The sequence below is a fragment of the Notolabrus celidotus genome, chromosome 7, assembly GCF_009762535.1.
Source record: "Notolabrus celidotus isolate fNotCel1 chromosome 7, fNotCel1.pri, whole genome shotgun sequence".
In the NCBI taxonomy this organism is placed as follows: Eukaryota; Metazoa; Chordata; class Actinopteri; order Labriformes; family Labridae; genus Notolabrus; species Notolabrus celidotus.
In genome coordinates, this window is record NC_048278.1 from 25,517,846 (window position 1) to 25,544,111 (window position 26,266).

Genomic DNA, 26,266 nt, shown 5'->3' on the forward strand with positions numbered 1-26,266 from the left:
TTTCATTCCAGGTAAACATTTCAAACTAAGTTGTCTGTGCTTGGAGTAACTTAGTTGCTGTTTTTATTCCATGGTATAGTTTTAGAGATTTCAAGTAATGGTTTCTAGATAAACATAATGTAACAGAATGCACTCATATGTAGTTTTGACTGCACTTGTGTATTGTGAAAATACAACGTTTTGAGACATTTTAAAAAGTACTTTGAACACTTAAGTATTTTTAAAAGCAAGTACTTCAGGACTTTAACTCAAGTAATAATCTGACTGAACGACTTTCACTTGTATTGGAGTAATATTTGACCTGGAGTATCTATACTTTGACTTAAGTAATAAAGATGTATACTTTTTCCACCACTGCCTATAAAACATTTACAGAAAGGGCATAATCTGAAGTTCTTAATAAATGACCAGCCTGAGTCTTATCTATCTATCTATCTATCTATCTATCTATCTATCTATCTATCTATCTATCTATCTATCTATCTATCTATCTATCTATCTAAGATAAGATATGATAAGATAAGGTAAGATAAGATATACTTTATTGGTCCCCCATTGGGGGAAATTCTTTTGTTACAGCAGCTTACAACACAGGACAGGGGAATACAACAATGTACTAACATAGTTAAAAAATATATAATAACAATAATAATAGCAATGACAAAGGTAAAATATAATAAAATGAAATGAAATAAATTAAAATAAAATACAATAAAATACAATAAAATAAAAAAGTAAAGTGAAATAAAACATGGCAACTGTTACAGATCTATCTATCTATCTATCTATCCATCCATCCATCCATCCATCCATCCATCCATCTATCCATCCATCTATCTATCTATCCATCCATCCATCTATCCATCCATCTATCCATCCATCTATCCATCCATCTATCCATCCATCTATCCATCCATCTATCCATCCATCTATCCATCCATCTATCCATCCATCTATCCATCCATCACAATGAAACGTCGGTCTGTTGTCCTTGTACCTGTTATTTCACATTGCCATCTGCTGGTGAGAACGTAGACCATGCGGCCAATTTGTTTGCAGTGCAACCGAACTAGCTAAAGTCGACGTCAGAGTGGATGACAAACACTCTTCGTCTATTGGCTAACGACCTGGATTCCACCAATCACTTTCTACGTAGTGGGCTGGACTAAATCTGAACCAAAACAGGAAGTACAAATTCAATAGAAGTTACTTTTTCGGAAACTTTTAAGAACGAAAACCACTAGAAAATACTTTAACACACATTGATTTACGAAGCTGAATGATTTATATACGGGATGTTATGTGTTACTGCGTTGGATAATGAGATACTTGTATCGATGAAGTCAGGATGGCTCACCTGCTTTGTTTGTTTACATTGTGAAACAGCTGAGAAGCTAAAGTTAGCCACCTAGCTTGGTAAAAATCAAGTCATATGAGCTGGTAATTATCCGGGAGCTTTGCCCTCATGAATGAAACTTTACATCCGTGTAAGAGCCAGCGTGCGTGTACATAACTGAGGTGTTTGTTTGAGGATCGGTTACTTTATGGAAGTGTAATTATGCGAAGCTAACCTTTAATGTTGAGCTTTATTAGACGAGTCAAAGTGTTTTGTTACTGAATCATCCTGCGGCCAGTTTCAAAGGCCTGCCAGCGTCTTCATGTCAAGATGCCTTGTTCCTGTGGGAACTGGAGGAGATGGATTCGGCCGCTGGTCGTTGTGCTGTACATTTTGTTGCTTTTAGTCGTCCTGCCATTGTGTATCTGGGAACTTCAGAAGTCAGAGGTCAGTTAAAAGCATCAGTGGATGTGATTGATATGTTGCTTTGTTTTGATGCTTGGGCCTTGTGTGTCTGACCGTGATAAAGTTTAACTAAGCAAATTACGTTTACCTGTACTAACGTTATTCATGCTTTACTAAAGGTGCATTTCGACCAAGAGTTCCGGGGTATTTTAGCCCCCAGACCTTCTTTACCCTGAACTTAAAGGTTCAGAAATTGGCCTGTGGCAAGGTTTAAACTATAAATACTTTTAAAATCCTGCAATGCTACCTAGGTTAAAAGGAGCCTAGGACTTCTTTATATTTTCACACAGATTCTTTTAAAATCAGGTTTGAGCAGAGTTACAAAAAGGTCAGTGTCCTAAAAGTTCACAATAAGAATTTATTAACAAGACTTAAGGTGCACTTCGACCAAGAGTTCTAGGGGCCTTTTAGCCCCCAGAACTAAAAGGTTCCTGTGCCCCCATTGTTGTCTGCATTTCGACAGCGGGCTGAAGTCCCGGGTAGATTGTGCAAATCAGGCCAGTGACGTATGGAGGAAAAAAATTATAGTAAATAATATTTTGAAATCTTAATAAAAAACTAAACTAGTATGCATTCCCAGGAACTCCCTCTGTTCTCTTTCAACAACTGTGTAAACTCCACAAACACTGTAACGTTCAACCAAAAGTCCCAGGACCGTTGAAAAGTACTACCCCCCAAGCAGGGGCTTTTCAGGGGGAGATTATCTACCCCTGAACCAAATTTAGACCCTGGTACCTCCAGTTGAAATGCACGTAGTTCATGGGTTAAGTCCCTGCGGTCGAAAAACGCTGTTGTCCAAGAGTTCTGGAGTCTTTTAGCCCCCAGAACTACTTTACCCTGAACTAAAAGGTTCAGAAATTGGCCTGTGGCAAGGTTAAAACTATAAATACTTTTAAAATCCTGCAACACCACCTAGGTTAAAAGGAGCCTAGGACTCCTTCAAAATTTCATACAGGTTCTTTAAAATCAGGTTCGAGCAGAGTTACAAAAAGGTGAGTTTCTTAAAAGTTCACAATAAGAATTAATTAACAAGACAAAAATAAAACTCCTCAGTCCCAAAGTCTTAATGATGGTTCCACTCCTTAAATGTCCCCCTGTTGCTGGTCGCCGTCGCCTTCCCCAGTCCCTTAGGGAAGGTAAAACAGCAGTCAGACACTTCCAACTCAAAATTATTCCTCTGACCCAAATCAGTCACGTCTCAATTCAACCAACCAGATGAGTCTTAGTAATGAATAGCACACACACTCTCAGCACAGCAACTTCACTTAGATCATTACATTTGTCAGTTCAATTGTTACAAAAAAAAAACACACTGTTGCACCACTGTTGATAATACAGAGGCAAATATTAAACTTTCGACTCTCCTGGATTAATCTTGAAGCATTGGTTATATTTAAAGATCCACACAAATCAAGTTTTTAATCATGGTGCAACGCCCATTACGCACTCCTTCCTTTTCATGAGGTCTTAGTCTGTAATTGAGTCCCTGAAATCCCGGGGTGAAAGAAAATATGATTGTGCAATAAGGATATTTAGAATAGTTTCAATTAATAATCCTCTTTTGTGAGTAGTTGCTGTAATGCAGTGTTTTTCCCCAATGACTCTGACTGATGAACTCAATTTATGTGAGTTCTGTTATTTTGATATTTAAAGCTTATTTTGGGGATGGAAGTTCTTTTAAAATACATGCCTTTAAGAATCAAGCATTTTATTTACTTGCTGTTTTTGACTAATGAATCTGAGTACTCCTTCAACCCTTTACCTCCATATTAAATGTGGAAAAATTACATTCAAAGTACAACAAATGCTACTTTTCAAGACTTGCAGCATAGATTTGGTTAATGGAAACTGTGTGGACTTTTTCTTCCCATGTAATAACAGGTTGGCACTCATTACAAAGCATGGTTCATCGCTGGGATATTTGTCTTCATGACCATTCCTATATCATTATGGGGTATCCTCCAGCATCTGGTTCACTACACACAGCCCGAGCTTCAGAAACCTATCATCAGGTGAAGATACCACCAACAATATAACTCATAAGCATTTGTCTGAAACTGGTTTCAGATTTTCAATGTTTTCATTCTCCTTTTCTTTTCTAGAATATTATGGATGGTCCCGATCTACAGTTTGGACAGTGTGAGTAGCGTATATGTCTTTCATACTATTAAAGCTTATGGCAACACATACTAAAAATACAAATACGATTTGTACAGAATGCCTCACTTTCCATGCAATCTGTCCTGTTTTGTAAATCTTTCAGTGGATTGCATTGAAATACCCCAGTATTGCAATTTACGTGGACACATGCAGAGAGTGCTACGAGGCTTATGTCATCTACAACTTCATGACCTTCTTGCTGAACTACCTGGAAAATCAGTACCCAAGCCTGGTGTTGATGCTGGAGGTCCAGGAGCAGCAGAAACACCTGCCCCCTCTGTGCTGCTGCCCGCCCTGGCCGATGGGAGAGTAAGTGTCCTACAGAATCACAATTCTTAACAGTAATGCGTTCTGCACATAAACCCCTCTGGTCTAAAATTGATGAATGAATTGTTCACCTTACTTTGGGGCACATGACACATCATGAGACTATATAATTGCTTAGTGTGCAGCCAGCAGTGGACAAACATGTGGTGTTAAATGAATCATTGTCCTCTGCATGGAACTTTGACCTGAACATGCCAGTTTTACTGACCATGTTCATATTGCCTACTAGCTTCTTGAATAGCTCACAGTTGGAGAGCTGCCCAACATTCATCATTACACAGTTATAATGTTGTTTTTTTCCTTTTAGGTGTTAATGCACAGGCGAAAGCTTTAGATTTCAATTAAATATTGACCATTTGAAGAAAACAACCAATGAAAACTTCAAAATAAATCCAGTTTACATTTTTCCAAGAAAGACACTTTTGTTTTACTTTGTCTTGAGACCTTGATTTTTGAGAAATGTTATTCTCCCAGCACATAACAGATCAATGACAGTCACCAGCTTCTAATCAGCCTCGGTCAGACAGCAGCTGTGGTTGGTTAAAAGGCTCATGTGCAGTTCATTTAGTATTAAACTGCCTTTTTAACATGAGAATCAGTTTGTTGTTCCTGAAAACAGATGAAGAAAAATAGAGTTCAAGACTTAAATTGAAGTCAGTGGCATCAACCTTATATATTCATGTTGTTTTTATAATGGTGCTGGACAGTGTAGTTGCATTTGGCAAGTGCATGATAGAGCAGTTGTTAAGGGGGAACCGGCAGTGAGATGCCAGTGCGTAGCCTGACACTTGCTTCACTGAATCACTCACAATATATTTTATGTCTGCCATTGTTTTTCATTCAATTGATCTTTTAAAAAGTATAAAAAAAGTAAACAAGTTAAATTTGTACAAACCAAATTTTTCTCTGCAGGGTTTTACTACAGAGATGTAAACTGGGAGTGTTGCAGTACACAGTGGTTCGCCCTGTCACAACAGTGATTGCCTTGTAAGTAACCTCTGCTCCTGACCCTCTCCATTCTTTTTTCCTCTCTTACTTTTTTGATAACAATCACATACCTCTGTTCTTTTTTTAATGTAATGACATATGTCATGGCTTCTTCTTCCTCCTCCTAGGATCTGTCAGCTGTGTGATGTGTATGACGAAGGCAATTTTAGTTCAACAAATGCATGGACGTACCTGGTCATCTTCAACAATATGTCCCAGCTGGTAAAACTGCCCCTGTAATGTTTAAATGAAGACCTTAATTGTAGCTTTGGGCCTGGGTGCATGAAAGGATTTCTCTGTCTGTCTCCTCTCTATCTAGTTTGCCATGTACTGCCTGGTGTTGTTCTACAGAGCGCTCAGAGAGGAACTGAGTCCAATCAAACCAGTGGGCAAATTTCTCTGTGTGAAAATGGTGGTGTTCGTCTCTTTCTGGTAATTCTCAACTGAGACAAATGTCTGAAAAATTTGCATTACTTACCTTACTTGTATATACAGAAGACATTGGTGAGGTATGGTCCTGATTTATGTAGACTTGGCCTTATAATGTGTAGTAGCTACTGAGATTTTTACTTTAAATCCTGTCAGGCAAGCAGTGTTGATTGCCTTGCTGGTGAAAGTGGGCATTATCTCAGAGAAGCACACATGGGACTGGAAAAGTGTGGAGGATGTTGCTACTGGTTTACAGGTAAACTGTCACAGTATTTATATTATTTAAAAATAAGAGTATGTGCTGAATTTAATTGTATTATCAACAGTTAATATGTATCAACGGATAATTTCTGTTGTCTTATATGGAACTTTTTTACAAAGTAGTCATACAAAACGTTCCTGTTTCCAGGATTTCATCATCTGCATAGAAATGTTCCTGGCAGCCATTGCTCATCACTTCAGCTTCACCTACAAGCCTTACATCCAGGAGGCTGAGGAAGGCTCTTGCTTTGACTCTTTCATGGCAATGTGGGACATCTCAGATGTCAGAGCAGACATTTCTGAACAAGTCCGCAATGTTGGTACGTGCTTCCGGTCATGACGGAATTTTTTAATAATTGTTTGGTAGTAGTATTTGTGATTTACTCTTCAACACCCAGAAGAATGTAAAGGATCTTTCTTTCCTCACTGACAGGGAGAACAGTCATGGGTCGTCCGAGGAAGTCTTACTTGGGCGAGGATGGGAATGTTGGTGAGAGATCTGGCCTGCTCTCTCCAGGCTCCCAGGATGTCATCACAGAGGCGCTATCCAACCCTGTGTCACCCAACGGTCAGTACCAGGGCCTGGGCAGGACCCTAACGCCGCACTCTTTGTCGGCTCCTGCTGGGCTCAGTTCAGCCCCGTGGGATGAAGGATATGAGGCTCGACCTGAAGAAACCCCGGAGGAAGTACCATCCGACCAAACCAAAGAACCAGCGGAAGGAGATCTGATCGTGATCACCTAGCCGAGCATCCCGGCTTACCACAGACTCTACCAGACATGGTTGGGCAGGACCCAAACACAGACTTCCCATTTTTAAGTCAGACATCACTGTACTGATAAACTTTTCAAAATGGCAAGCCGAGTAAAAGTAGAAGTTTCCTAACAAATGTTAAATCAGAAGGACCTCTCTGCCAGTGACAGCTGTAAGAATGTTGAAGTGAGGTTATGGCAGTAAGTGAGAGTTATGTGGCTCAGCACTCGTGCCAGAATGGTTTGAGTTCATTTGACTAGGAAAGCCTTTAGATATATTTTTTGTCATTTTAGTCATATCACAATGTCAGCTGTGACAGATGGGTGGTACAAAAAAATATGCAACTTTAAAAACAATTTCTTTTATCTTGGTTTATAGTGTTTTTAGAGGATATTGTTGAAAAACAGTGTAAATCTGCAATGTAAGAAGCACATTAAATGTCCAGATCTTAATTATTTTTTCTCAAGGGGGTAAAAAAAGGATATTCTAAAAGAGCTGAAGCAACAAATATCTGGAGTGTACAGTTAGGACTTCAAACAAGCAGGTGGGAGCTTTGCACATGATGTCAGACAGTATGACAACACCACAGGGTCCATACACAATGTTTTCCCTGTGGGTAGATACGGGCAAGTATCAAAACAACACTGATTCAGTTTCACACTGCACAATCAGCACATTTGAGTAAATTCATATCAGTGCTTGACCGCATACAGATCACTCTGTTGTGTTTAGTTGAAATGTATCAACTAGTTTTCTCAGATGCCTTTTTCAATGTGCAGGCCATCCACTGCATCAGCGTTAATAATCCAGGGTCAATTACTTTGTGTTACTGAATGAGATGTTCTCCACCGTTTTTAGTCTTTAGGTCAAAACAACTTTGCAGTTACTGCACCTAAGCCATTTTGTTTTTCTGTTAGATTTTTTTTCTGACTGCTTTGGTTTGAGCAGGGAAACGGAAATGTTTAATCTACAATGTATCAGTTTGTGTCAGAAAATACACAAATGTATCAAAATGCATCAAATCAGCAGCATAATGCACATCATGTCCAGCTAGAGAATGGTGTATTGCCTTACATTATGATTTTATTTTTCTAAATATAGCTGACAGGATCACAGCTGAAGATGTTCCACATTTTCTTTTAATCCATCCCTGACAGTCGTCTCAATAAATCAGATTAACTCCATGTTCTCACTCATTTCTGTTATCTTGAATTTATTATAAGAAAATGTCACATTTATTGGTCAAACTTTTCTTTGTGCTAACAAACTTATCTAACAAAAACAGCTCAGCCTACACTAAAGGAACAGCTCTAATATTTATAATGTATTTACAAATACTGGATCTATAAATACGAATTACAAATATTCTGTGATATTTTGCAAACGCTCTATAGGTTCTTTCACAAAGTGATTGTGAAAACTCAGCTACCCATGCATGACTCATGCAAGCTTTAATTTGCTAACTTAACTATAAAATAGAGACTCGGTTTCTTAGAGATCACTTGGAAATTTGAAGACTTGTCACATTTATTAAAAAAATGACACTGGAAAAGGTAAAGTTTTTAGGTACTGCTTAGTGTCCACTCATTCCCTTGTGTGCCAGTCCCCTCTATTTGTCCGAGGCGTAATAAAACATACTAATTAAACTAATCGCAATACAACAATATACGTGATCATCACTCCATCGGCCTGGGTGCATCCTGTAAATGGACTGATATGGATATCGTGCTCTTGTGAATCTTCACAGCGAGGCAGACCCAGTCCCCAGCTTGTACCTCCAGTGGCTGCTGCAGCACAGCGGCTGCCTGCTTCCAGTGAGTGTTGTGGCTGAGGGTGCTGACGCTGATATCAGGGTCCAGGTAGATGTTGTACCAGAAGGGAACCGCAGTGATTCGACCCGCAGATGTAGCTTGGACCTAGAAAACAGGATATAATGCTTAAGCTACTTAATGTTACAAAAGAATGTTCAGTGAAAGGACTTTTCTCTGAGCCAATAATCTGGAAATCATTAGTCAGGTTTTGCTTCAGTCAATTTCCAAATAATGATATGTGCAAAAAAACAAACAAGGTTATAATAGTTCTAAAAGAAAAAAGACTGGGCGTTTCATGATTATGACCCTCGGCTTGCAGGAAATCAGGACAGCAGTGACATTGTGGATGGCAAGCAGAAAACTTCCTTATACAGGGCGCTATTGGACTACTGGTCCCATATACAGAGAATATAGTCCTTGTATCAGCGGTCGCGGGTTTTACTTACCGCCTCGACCATTTGCTGCACGTCTTCCCCTTCTCTCTACTCCCCACATTTACTCTCCTCGGATCAAATAAATGCCCCAAAATATAACTTAAAAAAATGAAAACCTCTGTGCAGAAATGGATAAAAAAAAACAGGTCTTATAAAAGGCATGTTCAGCTTCAAAGTCCTGCCAGATGGTTCTCCAAACAAGACAAAAGTTATTTGCCTTTATAATGTTGATGTGAACTGAGTTACCAGTGGAGTACATCCAGTCTCAATGCAACTTGAAGCCAAGCACACACAGCTGATATAGAGAGCCTCTCTGTTGAATACTGTCCATCCGGACTTCATTTTCCCCCACGTAAGGTTAGACACAATTCAACTGTGTGCTATTATTTGCTTTAAGTGTGAAGGATCCAGGGAAAGATCTTTGAGTGACGGAAAATTTAACTGACGATGTACTTCTTGTACAATGTGTCAGTTGTGACGCACAAGTTTTATCGTTTGGTGATGAGCTACTTAAAAAAAAAACACAAGGGGATGTTAAGTTAACATTCAAAAGAGCAGAGTTGGACACTACGTTGTGTTAGTATTACATTAAGGTTGCTTGTGGGCTTGAGTATGCCATGTTATAATTTAAGCATGCTTTTGAACATGCTCTTCCTTTGAGGTCATATTACCATATTTTTCATTGTTTGGGATTTTTGCAATACTAATAGACCATAGACTGTATAAAATATGGACGTAGTATCCGTGATGTCACCCATCTGTTCCTGAGTGCTGTTTTGAGGCCAATCGATGGCGGCAGCCATATTGGAAATGCAGAACTCAACCAGGCATATTGTGACGTAAATAGGTGAGTTTGAGCCTTCTGGCCAACAGCTATGTGTTCCTGTCCGGGAGTCGCGTCAGTCATGTCCTTATTTGGGCAAAAACTTGTAGTCTTAATATCTTCTGAACCGTCGCGTTAGAAAAAACATTCACCCACCAGTACAGTGTGTCCCGATAGAGAAATTAGATGTAGAGCCAAGCCGTTTTTGAACCAGACTGTAAACATGTTTATTAGTCTTTTTTAAATTGGTGTGTATGTGGTTTCTGGTGTTTCTGCAGCCAGCCTCAAGCAGATTCCCGATGAACTGCAGTTTATAACATTTTCGCGTGGGTTTCATAGTTTGAGACCAGAGGTTGCCGCTTGTAATAGACATACATTTTCATCAAGCAAGCATATTTGCCTACTCCCATGTTGATAAGAGTATGACAAAAATGAAAAATATTGCTTTAAGGAACATTTAGAAGAGACAAAAAAAGTGTGACTAATTTGTAATTAATGCGAGATTACCCAAGAAAATCATTAAATTAACTGTGTAATTATGAACTATGAACTATTTTTATGTTTCCATGTGAAACTGCAGCACAAATAAAGAAAAAAAAGTTTTATCCAAAATGTACAAAACTGACTATAACTGATTTGATATAAATCCATGAAGGAGTTTAAGAATAGTTACACGTTTGTCAAGGGGAGATTATTTTTGTGTACCTTAGTAAGCATGACTCATTTCATTTTTTGTGGTGGATTAAGAAGAAAAGCTCAAAGATTTTGAGGAGTTTGGGGATTTTAAGATCAGTTTTGAATTCATGTTAGGGTTCAGTTCTTGGAAAGAGGTAGAAGACATTTAAATTCCATGTTTGTAGAACACAATGTACGACTCACCTTCACTTCTCTGTTAGTGTAGTTTCTGCTGGCCTCCATTAGATCCAGAACAAAGAGCTCCACAGATTCACTGAGATGTCTGCACTCCAGTGTGGAAAAGTCCAGGAAAACATGGACCGGTACCTGAGGGATGTCACAAATTAACACAGGGTTTAACTTTCAGGGGAATTGCAAAATCAACAATAATGAAAAACATATTCTGAAGAGCCATGAAAACAAAATCAAAGAGGAGGAGCAAGTTAGATCTGAGAGATGTAACAAGAAGCAGGTGCTCCAGTTAACAACCACAGCCCACAACAGAGGGATTGGGATTCCCCTTTATAAAATGAAAGCGATCTAGTTGAAACAAGACTTGGTTACTGCGGCTGTATCATTTTAACAAATTAAAGAAAAAGGACTAAAACCAGAGATTTATTGCAGCACTGTTTTCCACAGATGTTTCACTCTGTCACGAACCCTTCTTCATCCACATTAGGTTTTAATTTGTTGTGTCTGTGGATAATAAATCACTGGCTAATGTTTTGAAGGCTAATCTTCTGCCTGAAACTCTTCTGAACTTGACAAACAAGCCGCAGCTGCAGGGGCTGCAAAAGAAACCAGCGTGGCAGCACGAAAAAAGTGTCACAGTTTCCTTTAACGCAGAACAAAAGAATCTTTCCTCCTCCCTGTCACACTTTGTGTAGACCTCAGAGCCCGCTGTTTGATGTGCTTGATGTAATATGCACTGATGGATTCAGGTAGGAATGTGTTGGGCCAGGCAGGTGTGTTGTGCGACAGTTGTGCTAGAAAGTGCCCTCCACTGAGACAACATCTTTTAAAACAAGCGACCCACGTCCCACTCTGGGGCGGGCTGGGCAGAATTAGAGCACATACATGATGCAGGAAAAAAATAATTGAATTTCCAGACCAAATAAAGAAAAAGGGTTCAAAGGGATTGTGCAGCTACTTCAATTCAGTGGGGAAGCACACATCAAAGAGGAACGCACAAAAGAAAACACAGGCCTGGACTTAGGTTTTCCAGGAGAAATACCGTGTTCAACTAAAGACAACCTGTGGAAAGTAGGAAACTGAACAACTGCATGAACAGCCAGACTCACAAGAAAAAGCTGTTCTGGTTTTTTATTTTGTTTTAAAGTATTGCACTAAATGTCAATCATATTTAACAAAACCCTAAGGCAACTTATTGCAACTAATATGTGAACTTTATATGTGAATGATGCAAGCTTACAAACACAGCCAACTGCATGTGAGAGCTGTCAATATTGACGGTTGCATCAGGAACATGAGACGGAATACGAAATTCAAGTGGCCTGAGATGTACAAAAGGAGAATTTTGCAACTGGATTCAAGAAGAGGGTAGAAGTTTCAGTCTGACAATGAACTCCAGTGTTCTATCACAATGGACTTATTCTAAGGTCATCTTAAAACACTGATTAATACTTGCATATTCATATCTTATGAGCCCACTGAAGTTCTCTTGGTATCATTATCTCCATCAAAATAGATGCTCATTCATTTTCTGAATCTGACATAACGCCCCCACATGGCCTGACTGATGACCCCTTTTAGTCACGGCTCTAAGACAGAGGGTCTATTATGACGTATTTGGTGCTCCTGCAGGGGCTGGCTAGCATATGTGGATGTAAGTGGGGCATGATATCCCATACTATAAGTGTTTGACTGAGTGAATGGTTTGAAAATGAACTAATGATGTTGACACTTATATTTTATTTTTCTGCCCTGAAATGTGTCGTTCCTTTCATAGATCAACACTAAACAACAAAACGTCTGTTATAAACCACCACCAAGCCAGGTCAACATCACCTGATCTTGATGCCTGGCAAATTATAAGCTCAAACTAATCACTGATTAATTGCTTTTTACTAACTTTAGTCTTTACTTTACCAAAGTTCACAGTGTAATTATGCTCCAAGCCTCTTAGGCAGATTTTGATTACATGCTTTTTTGCCCAAGTCACTGCCGACCGCCTGTGTGGATTACACAGACAAGAAATTCCTGTTGGCCAAAGTGTAGCAGTCATGACGGAACAGTAGTGACAAATGTGGCTGTTCAATTACCATTCCATGACTTGCATAGAAGTTCACCTTCATTTTCTCTTGGTTGATGAACTATTTTTTCAGTCATGATTTGAATTCAATGCTTTTCATTTCACTTAAAGCTGGGGTTGGTAGTCAGATTTGGATACACTTTTTGTTATACTGGTTAAAATTATCTTTATGTGGCAATCAATACATAGCGTCTTTTTTCGCTCTTTTTTAAGAACACATTATCTACAGCCGGAGTAAACCTGGAAAAACACCAACCAATCCTTGCCATTAGGGTCCAAGTTATTAAACCAATCAAATCCTGTCCTGCCGTTCTGCCCGCCTCCTGCGTGTACATTTCATGTTTGTTTGTGTTTTTAACTTTCACTATGATAATGTTTTGGTGTTTTCTTACCATTGAGTGAGACATGAGATGACGTAGTGCAAAACACAAACGATGTGCTGAGGACCGGTTTTGTATCAGTCACAATCATATGGTCGTGCATCAGTGGCGCTCGTGCATGTGAGTGTGGGCGTCGTTTTGGAGGAGCTCCGAGAGGAGGGTGGGGAGGGGTTAGACGGAGTCCTGAGGAAATGCCACATTCAAATTCATGCTAGTTTTCCGTGACTACCAACCCTAGCTTTAAAGCCACAATGGGTAACGTCATTTTATTCAAAGTTTGATTAAAAAAATAACTACATTTTGATTATTGAATGTTATTAACAATATTAAATTGTAATGTGTGAATAAATGTCTTTCTGATTTTTTTTTATTTTTTAAATCGGTCTATTCTGACTCAACCAATCAGATTGTATGTAACTAGCCAATCACAGCATCTCTCTACATACCTGCACCTGTGTGACACTCACACAGCGGCTGTGGGTGCACACCAGTTGTTAACTTTTTTTACTATCCTTTTAACGTTTGATGACAATGGCTGGCATGTCATTTGGTGGGAGAGGATTAGAGGAGGGAGAAGCAGAAGGTTTTTCTCCACTGTAATGTTCATGTTGCAATGTGCTGCTTTACGGTAGCTAACTTGTATTCTCTTTCATGAGACCAGCCTGGCCTGTGTTGGAGTACTTACAGTAAATTGGTTGATGAAGGGGGCAATATTGAATCCTAGTGTTGGCTCCTGACCCTGGACAGCGCTCTCCAGCAGTAACGTGTCAGACTCTACCAGCATACCATAAACCACGATCCTCTCTGGGAAAATACGTCCTCCTTCCTCAAGCAGGCACCTTAACAGATCGTGAGAATACAAATTAAACAAGGATCAAAAGATATAGAAATGGAAGAAAACTGAGGGAAGATGTATCCATACCTGGCTAGTGAAGCTTTGTCCATGAGTTTCTGTCTAATGAGGCCACATGTCTCCACACAGTCCAGGATGATGGCGCTCCACAGCTTCTCCCTGGATGGCCTCTTCAGCATCCCCTGCTCATCCTCCATGTGGTTGAGCCAGAACTCTAAATGCTGTTCTGAGATGTTATTGGAGCGAGCCAGTCTCTTCATGACCTCTTGTTGCTTTTTCTTCTCCACAGAGCTGTAAGCTTTTACTCGACCGTGACTGGCGGCAAGGAGGGAGAGCAGAGAGAAGCCCTCTGACACATCCAGGACGTAGAGGAGGTCACTCGAGTCTGTGGAGTCAGACTGAACATCTGATCCTCGCTCTCTGGTTCGGTATTGAACCTTGAGCTGGGAGATGAGTTTACCTAGCGCTGTGTTAAAACTGTGATGATAATCCTTATTGTTAAGGAGCGCCATCTCGGCACATTCCAGCATGGAGAAGTCTTTGGTTTGGATATGGTCTGTTTGAAGGCAGGCCAGTGCACTGCACAGCTCTGCTTCTGGGTTTTGTGTTGTGTTTCCAGAGTCCTGAGAGTCCTGACGCTTGTCCAGACAGATTTCATGCCCGTCTCTAAGCACGGCCACACTGCAGAGTCTGAGGTAGGCATCTCTGCAGGAGACTTCAACTATGAGCTCGTCTTTGGGTTTCAGGACAAAACCTGAAAGGAAGGAAAATAAAGAAAACCCTGACATGGACTGTTTTTTTTCTCGAGCTGTACAAACCTAAATAAAGGCTGAGGGATCAAAAAATGTCAAATGACATTCATTGCGGCGTATTCACCACTGTGAATTCAAGGAAAGGCTTTATCTAGCGAAAGACAATATAGAACACCTTTTATGACAAACAGGAATGGTTCATATTGATTCAGATAAATAGAGTAAACTATGCTGTTGATATTTTTGTGTGATTCTTGTTTTCTTTGTTTTTTTTTAATACTAAGCTGAATGGGGTGTTAATACAAAAAAAGCTGAATGGGCTTTAAAACCTGAGACGGAACAAGCCCAACGAAAAAACACTAAAGAGATAAAGAGACAGAGATTAAAAAAAAAAAAAAGCAGGAGACATAGGGAGGGAGAAGGAGAGACGAGGGAGCCCGACAGAGAAAAGAGATTCAGGGGCCCGGGTGCACAGAGAGAGAGAGTAGAGAGAGGGGGGGAGGAGAGAGACACAAAAAGGATTCCTGCAGGAATAACATCTGTTCATGTCTTCATGTCAGCGCGCGGCTCGTCAGAGGCTTTTGGGAAAGATGCATATTTATTGCCTATAAGAATTTCATGAACACTAAAGAGTGTCACAGGCGATCACGGCGCACAATGTCATGGCGATCGGGGGAACGGATGTTGGTGATCATCGGGAAAGGTGGCGGCTCCCCCGACGCTGCTGTCAACCAATTAGCAGCCCCGTGAAATGCTGCCGAGCTCTGTCTGACGGATGATGAAGTGCAATGCCAACTGGAACATGTCACCTTATGTCAGGAACTATTAAACTCACTCTGACCTGGTATCACAACAGAGTGAAGACTAGACTAGGTACTCTTTGTGATGTTTGATAGTTTGTTAATTATTTAATAAAAGCTCATTAAAACATTGCAGAAGAAAAACAAAACAGCCAAAGTTTTAGTACAGATGTAATGAAGTTAACCCAAGTATTTCAGACCTATTATATTCCACTTATACATACAAACTGAGTATATTTAATTTTACAGTGGAGTGCTGTGTATCTTATTTTTCACAGGCATACTATCAATTTCAGAGATGATGCTAGAATAATACAGTATCCGATGTTTAGGCTCTATCTGAGCTTTACCTTTATGCATTATCAACCTGCAATATCAGTAAATTGTTCTCACTATTTTCACATTAAGATCAATAAAAAAAAGTCTGAAATGAATGCTGCAGCAACGTGTAGTAGGATTTATCAACCAAAATATACCCTGCAAGCTTCACGGGTATTAACACAGGTTAATACAGTGTCAAATACTGTTCAAAGTGCACACTGCCCTCATCTGATGATACATGGTAATGCAGGTTAAAAAAAGGGAGGCAAGCAAAGCAGAGGGACAATACTGATACAAAGTTCTTCCATTTAAATGACTAGTTAAATACAAGCAGAGAGATTTAAAGAGAACATATATTTAAAAATGTGCCAAACTTCCTCTAAAGTGTCTCCCTGTCTGGGTATCGAGTCTTACCCTTGGTGGTGTGCATAGGGTAGATGGCTTGCTCCCAGCAGGTGTCTTCCTGTGGCCCAGTGGACAGACTGCTCTCCTCATCCAGGTGAAGCTGGAACCACACCGCCAGAGCATCCAGCTCTCCCTCCTCTATGACGGGGAGGTGGATCTGCTGAATGGGCCTGGAGCTCAGTCCCTCCAGTTCCTAAAGAATAACAAGACAATGCAGTTAGGTATCTGAGTGTTTTTAAAAGTAAACTTAAGACTTACCTTTTGAATCTAGCTTTTAATTTGGAGTAATATATTTTCAGCCCTGGACTGCATTATTATTATATTTTATTATTTGTATTATTATTTTAATCATTATTATTTTAATCATTGCTTTAAGATATATTTATCTTATTTATTTATTTCTTGTTTTCATCTGATCTTGTTAACGCTACCTTATTTTTAACTTTTCTTTCCACTATTACTTATTTTATTAATTTTACTGTATTGATTTTATTTTATTTAAAAGTACTTTCTTTATAATCAGGCCTTTTTTAATTTTACCATTGCTGTTGTTTTCTGTCTCTCTGTTATTCCGTGAAGCACTTTGGGCTGCATGTTTTTATGTATGAAAGGTGCTACATAAATAAAGTTGAGTTGAGTTGACATGTTACTGTTACAAGACAATCAGTATTGAAAAGATGAATCATGTTTAGGTGGACATTAAAGGGGAACAAATTAAGTCCAGTATGAGTAGATCAATCAATCGATCTTTATATAATGAAGCGCCAAATCACAAAAAACATTATCCCAAGACGCTTTTACAAACAGAGCAGGTCTAGACCGCACTCTATGTTATATTATTAAAAAAGACCCAACATCAAGACAGGATAAGATCTAGTCCCATTTTACAGACAGGACTCAGTCTAATCTAATCTTAATCCACCATGAGCAGAGCACTTTGCAGCATTTAGCAAGTTACAGCGGGCAAGGACAAACTTCCTTTTAACAGGCAGAAACCTCGAGCAGAACCAGACTCATGTCAGACATCCATCTGCCTTGACCGAGTTGGAGTTGGGATGAAAGTGTCCTTTGGTTTTAGAAGGTTTAATTATGAGGAGTTGTGTTGTTATCAGCCTCCAGCTTTTCAAAGCCAGCATGTGAAGAACATCATGTACTTCACATTTTGTATGAAAATACAGCAGGTTTCAATAACTACAGGTTCAGCCTTAATTCATGCAACCCAGTGACACCAACATTACATAAAATATGTCCTTCTCTGCAGCTGGCTGTAACCAACAACACACATCTCTGTCTCAAAGACTTCACAGCACTATGGTATTTAAAAAAAGACACAATACAAATGCTCCTTACAACTACTCTGTCCCTCTTTTGTGGCACAAGAACTACTTAAAACGTGTTCAGAGTCACATTCAAAATGGTAATACCCGTTGTAAAATATGTCAGTCTGTTGTAAAACAGGAAAACCCCTAAAAAGTTTGAACTGAGAGAACACAAACAGAAACTATTTATTTGTGCAGGAAGAAGTTAAATGAAAACTTTTGTCCTTTCAGTTTTAGTCTTGTTTTAATTGCCCTGTGATTTAAGTTATCAACATTTATTTCTCTTGTCATTTAAAGCCAGTGTGAAACATATAAAACACTCTTGCCTCACTTATTCTTGACAAATTGTCATGGCTCTTTAATCAGGCTAAGTTTGCCTGAAAGACCCAACCGCTCAAATGAATATTCTTAGTGATGAATATGAAGAACTTCTCCTGCAGGTGATGTCTGGATAAACAACGTCTCTCCAATCTGCCTGTGCCCTGCCAGTTTATAAATCAGGCATCACTCCCTGCAGACCTCAAGCTAAATAATAAGTGACCACTGATGTGCAATGTTTTGGACTGTGAGGCGACAAATATGTTTGTTCCATGGGACAAGCAGACATATGGTTAGGTAAATTAACTATTTCACTGATGACATGATGCTTGAAGGCAACAGATACACATTTAATGTCAGGATTTCTCCTGTGGCTGCATAGAAGATGCAAGAAAGCAGAGAAAAGTTGTCTTCCTTTGTTTGTGCTCACCTGCACATTGTTGAAATCTATGTTGAGGGCTGTGAATGGCTCAGTCAGGGCTTTGTATCCTCCTGGCAGTCTGCTGAGTCTCTCTGTGGTGTACGGCTCCATGGACTCGTCGGGCTCAGAGCTGCAGCTGACCGGGCTGCGGAGCTCCCCGGCTGCAGCCATGGACAGACCTCCAACCTCTGACACACAAAGCCTGTATGAGAGAAAAAAAAACAATGTAGGTCCAAACATGCTGCACTGCTACTTCAAAAAGTACTTTTATCTGCCTACTCGAGGTCTACCTATGATGTCTGCGAATCTCGTTGCACTGAACAGCCATCCCGAACACGGTGGCTCCTGCAGGAATGACCCGACCTGTTACTGACTGCTCCTGGGACTCGTTCTCTCCTTTCTGTAGGACGAGAAACACAGGCTTTAGATCAATGACTCTGAAGTATACAGGGTATATTTACTATTTCATTAGGTGGAGTTATAAGTGATTAAGTGAAGTGACAGTACTACCACAAGTTACAGATAATAAGGGATCTTCCTTTAGTTTGCCAATAATAGCAATACTCAGGAGATAAACTAGGATTATTTTGACAAGAGATTTGACTGGACTGTTGCCAGTTATTCTGTGAGAATAAAACAGACTCCTATCAGAGACCCTTTCTTGAAATATTCTTAGTAATTAAAGGTTATCTTCTTAAAGGTCTATTCTTTTAATAAAAGACACTTCTTCTGTTCTCTCTCTCTTTCCCTTCTCTATCCCCTCACTGTTAAAGAGGGGAGCAGGGGGAGGTAGAGCGTACAGTCTAATGTAGATACTCACCATGGCTCAGCCTTCTCTGTCCTCTTGTCTTACATCTCCTTACAGACACTACTCCTTTTCTCTCTCTCTTTCCTTTCTCAATACTTTAAAGAAAATGTGGGAGCAGGGGGAGGTAGAGCGCACAGTCTAAGTCCTAAGTCCTTAAGCGGGTGGGGGTGAGCTCTAGCCCAGGCAGGCTTCTTCACTCTAGCTCTGCCTTCACTGTCCTCTTTCTCTCATCTCTTTATCTCTCCCCCTACTGTCTTCCCGCATGAAAATGGGAGAGAGGGGAGAGGTGGAGCATACTAACACCTGTCAACAGACAATTCTCTCTATCTTCCCCCTTACTTGTTGTGTTGGTATGATGGGGGTGTGAGCTAGCATGGAGGGGGGTGGTTCCATGATGCTGGGCCTAACTTGACTAAGCACTGGTGAAGGGAGATACCAACTCGATTGACCCAGTAGTGTACTGGTTCTTGCGGCCTGACTATCCTCATCTATCCTCCTGTTTAGTTGGTGTGTACATTAGGGGCTATTTGATAGGATACTTACATTATTTACAACAATTTCTTAAGGACTTTCTGTATTTCCGTGGCAGACAGACATAGACTTTTAGTGCCAAGAACTCAAAAAAATAATTAAACTGCAGTGTGACATCAGGAGAGGAAAGTTCTGTTTCCTGTGTTTGTGTTTAATAACTGAAGTTACCTGTGGAGGGAGCAGAAGGTGGTGCCAGGCATGAATTAGACTCTCAATGATTCCCTCTCCAAACAATCCTGCATCCACTGTCTCCGTCACCACCAGGGACACTCTGAAAAAACATGAGAAATGCAACTTCACTTTTCATCGTGTGCATGAATCTTTCAAAAGCACAGACAAAGATAAAGACACTGCGCTTTAAAGTGAATGTTAATACATTGTGGTGTAAATTGTACCTGCGTGGGATGTCTTTTGGCACTTCCATCTCCAGAGATTTCATATGGAGGATCTTGATGCTCCCATCCATTCCGTTAGCAGCCAGCACCTCACAGGCCAGTTCGTACATTGTCTTTGACAGTTCACAAGCATACACCTCGGCTGCCCCTGCCTTCTTAGCACACATACTTCACACAGAGAGAACCAGGAGATCAGAATAAGAACACACAGTAAAATATAGCTCCTATTTTTACTGTGGCCAATAAAAATAAACTTTTAATTGTAGCCATAATAAAGTTATTTCAGTAATCAAAGATTGAAAATGTTACAAATTCTCTTAGAATGTCTCACCCAAGGATCCCTGTGCCAGTACCTATATCAAGTACAGTGCTGCAGCCACTCTGAACAGCTTTTTGAATGGCTTGCTGGTACTTTCTGTTCCTCCCGTGGTCATTGAGCATTAAGAAATGCCAGCGCTCCACCAGCCAGTTGGCAACGCGATAGAAGTTCTCCCTGGCCTCTGGATAGTCTGGTCTAAGCTTCAAGGCTTTGTGGAAATGACCTGCTGCTTCATCCCTGAATCCCATTCTGGATAATAAAAGAAGAACCACAGTACATAGAAAAAAACCATTTGTGTAACACTACATTTTGCTCTGTTAATACCGGAGTATAGAAGCAATACCTGAAGAGATGTTCACCCATGCTGTTTAGGATAACCTCATCAGCAGGAAATAGTTCCAGTGCTTGTTCATAACAGTCAAAGAGGTCCTGAATACGGCCCACAGAGTCCAGCTCTTCAGTCCATTTGAAGAGAGTGAACCTGAAGGACTCCTAAAGGAAAGGACAGAAACTGGGCTTAAATTTTACATCATCTGATAGTGCAGCAATAAAAAAAAGAAATCAGCTGTATATGCGTACCCAACCCATTGTGATTTGCAGTAATTATAATAGGACAGTTTTTCAGAGTAATTTAAACAGTCATTACCCTGGCAAAGTCTTTAAACACAGGTGCCAGGTTGAGGACAAGAAGATAGTGCACAAACGCAGTCCCATAATCCTGGTTGAACAGGCACTGCTGGGCACTTTCCAGGGAACTAGAGACCAGCTCGTTCCTGGCAGGGTCCTCTCTGCGGCGCCTTCGAGTCCTCCTGCCATGCTTTGGACGCGCACTGGCATTAGGCATCCTTTGAAGAAAAAAAAAACAAACAGACTACTAGTATTGATCTTGTCCAATAATATAGATTAGGGGTTCAAAAAGTATAGGTGCCAAAGACTCGCAACCCCCACTGTCCCTCAAAGTGATTTAATGTGGCTTCATTTATCTGGTCTGCAGAAAATGAGCCTACCTACAGTATATGAGCATGTGGCTGTGTTTCCTGTACCTTTATGAATGAACCTGCTGCTACTGATGCTTTTGATGATTAACTGTTCACTAACCCTAAACTAAAGAGTCCTCTGGCAGCAAAGAAATGCAGAAAACTCATTACATTTTCTATTTTCAAGGTTTTATTTCATGTTTAGCTACTATTTGTGTCTATATTTTGTACTATAATGGGTAAAATTTACTATTTTTAGTAATCATTTGTGTCATTTGACTTTTTTTATTGCATTTTTTTCCTGTATTTCTGGGTTTATCACTAGTTAACTAATTAATTAATAATACTAACAGAGCTAACACCGGACACCAACGCCACATTGGAAGGATTTCACCTGCTGTGGGCAGACAGGATACAGGAGAGCAAGACTGAACAAACTGGGCTCAGTCCTGGACCCTGTGGAGGTGGTGGCTGACAGGAGAATTATGGCCAATCTGTCATCTTTGATGGACATTTTTTTCCTATATATATATTCTTTTTGAAATTCTTGTACTGTACACCTTCTGGTTTTCTGCTGTAACTCCATGAATTTCCCCTTTGTGGGACGAATAAAGGAGTATCTTATCTTATCTTATCTTATATGTAAGTAATACAAAACCAACAAAAATAAGAAAAATAATAATAATTACAAAATAATAATAATAAACAAATAATAATAATTAACAGTACAAACAAAATATAAGATAAACATAAGAAAACAAGGTAATACACAAAAATGAATAATAATAATAATAATAATAATAATAATAATAATAATAATACATATCTTCACTTTGGGAACTCCTGATATATAGATCAATTGATTTTATTACGGATTAAATATTCGATAGAGTGCTGCAAGGAGAAGACAAAAAAAATGTAAATTCTGCGAATTGAATGTTATTTCTCTGGCCAAAATCCAAGATAACACATGTAACCTCAGAATTCCAAATCATTCATAAATATGGGATATTGCATCATAACATAAAGTAAAGTTATTGACTTACTGACTCCGATTTTTGAAAATTCAGTCATAAACATACTCACTAGCTGCTCGTAATGCATAAGTAATAATAAACATTGACTTACTTTATGTTGTTTTAACTCAAATCTGTGGAACAGTAAGAGATCACTGCTGCTTGGTCAACGTGGTGATGCTTCTCGTGGTGAAAAAGGTAAATATAACAGCTAACATATCTACAAAAGTCGTTAGCATCGTTGTGAGCAATCTCCCCCCCCCCCCTGACAGCAGCCTGGTGTTAGCTTAGCTAACAGAATAAATGATGCTCTGACATTAGCTACGATATGTTCAGGGCATATTACAATCTCTTCATATCTGTTTACATTGACATTATAACAGCTAACTATTAAATAACACCTTAAGTAACGTCCCTGTTTAAAAAAAAAACATGCAGAAACGTTAAAGATGCATGTGCGTGCGTAAAAGTAGTCGGGAAGAAACATTTAACAGCGAATGGTTCCATGGGCACCACTGTATTTGAATGTTAATGTTTCAAATGCTTATTTTCAGTGAAAAACGGGTGGCTTTAATTGGTTATTTTATTTAAACAATTCCCTCTGTAGGCATTTCAAAATTTAGCAGTGGTTGTTGCTGCTTCAGACTTCCCTCCGGCGGAACCAAAGGATCTTGAAGTACAACCAAAGAGTTAAAAGATCAAGATATTCACAACCACGAGCCCCGCTGCAGAGCAGGAACCGAGCTATCTCAAATCAGCTCGAATACGAATAAATTATCTTTCTTATACCTTCTTTTTGTGTCTTATATTTAGCCTGGTATGTGAATCCTTCTAGTATTTTGATATGGATGAGTGTGGGAAAAATCACACTCATCCATATCGAAATAACATCCAATTTCATTGCTTTGGATGGTGTACCTTATTCCTAGCTCAGCACATTAAAGATGGGACTCCACCTTGCAGCCATAAACATTGTTTACACTGCAAGAGTTTAAGCCTATAACCTTGGAAGGGATAAATGCAGCACATTTTGGTCACTAGTATTTTGGTTTGTTACTGTTTTATCATGAAAAAAATCCATGCAAGCATTATTGAAGGACATAATTGTATCCAAGAAATGCTCTTGTACTGTTTGTATATAGTCTTACATTTCTTAACAGCTTTAATACTTTGGGAAAGTTTCTAGTTTATGGAATGAGAGATGGTCTTCATTGATGTGATGATTGATTCTTTCTACCACCACTGTTTGCAGTTTGACTATAATAGTTACTTTTATTATCCTCATTCTGCATACTCGACTGTGTATACTTTAGTGAACATGAACTGTAAGTTTTGCTCTTTGTTGCAAGTTTGATCCCCTACCATTTGATGCCTGAATTTGTGAATTGGGTTATAATCCTAAGCCTTTACATTTAAAATTGGTTCACTGTTAGTGTTTTAATATTCCTCCTTTTTCCCATTAAATGAAGCCGTTTTATATTTGCTGCAAAACTATATTTGGTAATATAGATGTCAACAAACTTGAAAATTCCAATACTCATACTGAGGTAAAATTTTGAGGTTGTAAATTTTACAGTCATATCATATAATACTTTACTGCGTGACATTTTAGGGAACTATGCTACGTATACTTATTTACAATCTACAGAATGATTATTTGGTTGTGAAAGTGCATATATTTGACAGCTGTTGTAATTTACAAATCAAGATATTCAAACAAAACACATGATGAGTTTTTTTTCTTAATTACATAAATCCATAGATTAGTAAATAAAGTTATTATTTCCACAGTGGAAGTGGCTTTATCATTGATAATAAGAAAATGCACATACATAACATGTGGCGAGCTTTTTGTTGATTAAATAAGTCCATGAATAATGAAATACTGGAAATAGTTTAGTCAAGTAGTAAAGTAGTTAAATGTTTTGTGCACATAGAAGTATGACTTATGTGAGTAACATAGTATTTTCTGTAGTAACTCAACCAAACGTATATTTTAAATGTAAAAATGTATTTATTCAGTCTTGGTTTTATGTAGGGTTTAACAATTGTATTACTTAACATTTACTGTAATATTGATTTAAATTTTGCTTTATTATTTTAATAATTTTAACTGTTATCTTATTCTATTTTTATTCATTTATTCATTCATTCATTTACTTTCATTCATTCATTCATCTACTTAGTTTTATTGATATTCTTAGCCTTAGTTTTATTTTCAACTCTTATCCTTACCCTTTTTAAATCTATTTATTTTAACTATTTGTATTCTTAATGTTGATGCTTAAACTTATTTTAATTACACATATTTTATTGTTGGTGTGCATTAATCTCTATTTTATTTTCTATGTTATTTTATGTTATGTAATTTTCATTATTATTATTATTTTTTTTATTATTATTATTATTTGTATTATTATTATTATTATTATTATTATTATTATTATTATTATTATTATTATTATTATTATTTCCCCCTAATATATCTTGCCATTGTTTTATTTCTGCCTCTTTCTTGTTTTTCAATCGCTGTAAAGCACTTTGGGTTGCATTTGATTTGTATGAAAGGTGCTGTATAAATAAAAATTGATTGATTGATGATTAATCAGGTTTTTTTTTTTCGCATTTCAATCTCCAATATTAAAAGTTTTGTTCTGCTTTGTTGGTGAAATGCTTTATTATTTGGTTAGGTTAAAACTTAGACCTGCATATAACAAAAATCTGTGCTTTTGGTGGGTTAAAGTGAAGGCGGAAGTAGGCATCAGTGAACTATCTCGCAGAGGCTAGATACTCTTTGGCAGAAGTTTGCTACACGCACGCAGATGTCAGCAGAGTTTCTCAATCTGTCACTCTGCTAGGTGGAGTCCGGCTGGAGGAAGGAATATCGGACACAGCAGACATGGCTCTCTGACAACTCCTGTGAACCGGCTTCCTATGAACACTTCACGCGATAGTGGATCGTTTTCACCTTTTAACCGTTATACCTGTTCGTGAATTGTGGGAACACCCACGCGCCTGAGTGTCAGAACTTTACCATGCTAACCCCCGTTAGCCGCTGCTGCTGCTGCTACCTGACGTAGCTATGCTCCTCCGTTAGACCTGACACCGCCTGCCGAAGGAGAGCTCATTTTATTAGGATCTGCAGCTATTATCGCCTCAAAGTGAGAGGCATTTTGACGAGTTTCTAACTTTCAGCAGACGAAGCTATCAATCTGTCACAAACATGGGACTACACCCGCTGGAATTCAGTGAATGCTATCTGGACAGCCCCTGCTTCAGGGAGAAAATCAAAGTACACGAAGCAGAGCTGGAAAAGACCAACAGGTTCATCAAAGAACTGTACAAAGATGGGAAGAACCTCATCAATGCAACAAAACGTGAGTTTACAAACTTTGAGAATGTCATGAAAAGTCAAAAAAGTGTGCACTTGCTTTGGGAAGAGGTCTTGTGGTGTTCCCTCAGATTGATCCTTCTTTTCCATTTGACTGTGTTTATGTTTATGTTTATTTATTTGCACAATTAAAAAGAAAATACACACAAAAAGAGCAAAGATAAATAATAAACAGCGCAGGAAGAGGCAGAAAACTCAGAGAGCTTATTTGAAGCCTCCACCCAAATAATGTTCTAATATCAAAAATGTATTTAAAAATACTAAATTGACACATAAAGACAATAGTTGATACTACAAATAAAATAACATTAGAATATACAAAATTAACAATTCATATAAATACAGTTATTACATCAACAGAATCCATGAATATGATTGGACACAGGGACATAATACATGACTTCATGATTTTTATTTATTTATTTATTTATTTATTGCACATATAAGAGTACAAAACAAACAATGCATGTTCAATAACAGAGCCAATATATAACAGATAAAATTCAATAATAAAAATAACCACTAAC

The 26,266-nt window shown here is 38.7% G+C and overlaps 3 protein-coding genes across 5 annotated transcripts in view; 2 read left to right on the top strand and 1 right to left on the bottom strand.

Annotated features, from left to right (window-relative positions):
• The first annotated feature begins 1,161 nt into the window (after positions 1 to 1,161).
• Positions 1,162 to 7,902, top strand: tmem184c (transmembrane protein 184C). Its single transcript, XM_034688350.1, has 10 exons — positions 1,162 to 1,783; positions 3,683 to 3,813; positions 3,904 to 3,940; positions 4,065 to 4,270; positions 5,201 to 5,275; positions 5,404 to 5,497; positions 5,595 to 5,707; positions 5,861 to 5,960; positions 6,114 to 6,285; positions 6,399 to 7,902. The coding sequence occupies exons 1-10, from the start codon at positions 1,667 to 1,669 to the stop codon at positions 6,707 to 6,709; spliced, it is 1,356 nt and encodes a 451-aa protein (XP_034544241.1). The 5' UTR covers positions 1,162 to 1,666; the 3' UTR covers positions 6,710 to 7,902.
• Positions 7,903 to 7,907: 5 nt separating this feature from the next.
• prmt9 (protein arginine methyltransferase 9) lies at positions 7,908 to 23,011 on the bottom strand. Its single transcript, XM_034688349.1, has 13 exons — positions 22,461 to 23,011; positions 21,002 to 21,200; positions 20,699 to 20,847; positions 20,368 to 20,604; positions 20,037 to 20,204; positions 19,810 to 19,912; positions 18,593 to 18,702; positions 18,312 to 18,504; positions 16,254 to 16,437; positions 14,036 to 14,720; positions 13,799 to 13,952; positions 10,666 to 10,788; positions 7,908 to 8,634 (listed from the first exon to the last, which is right to left on the bottom strand). The coding sequence occupies exons 2-13, from the start codon at positions 21,197 to 21,199 to the stop codon at positions 8,395 to 8,397; spliced, it is 2,544 nt and encodes an 847-aa protein (XP_034544240.1). The 5' UTR covers position 21,200; positions 22,461 to 23,011; the 3' UTR covers positions 7,908 to 8,394.
• A 2,133-nt stretch (positions 23,012 to 25,144) lies between these two features.
• Positions 25,145 to 26,266, top strand: part of arhgap10 (Rho GTPase activating protein 10) — a 66,359-nt gene continuing 65,237 nt past the window's right edge. For all 3 annotated transcript variants that reach the window (XM_034688351.1, XM_034688352.1, XM_034688353.1), the window contains exon 1: positions 25,145 to 25,725. In XM_034688351.1, coding sequence (XP_034544242.1) covers positions 25,572 to 25,725 — 154 coding nt within the window. In that variant the 5' untranslated portion in view covers positions 25,145 to 25,571. The remainder of the gene's footprint in view (positions 25,726 to 26,266) is intronic.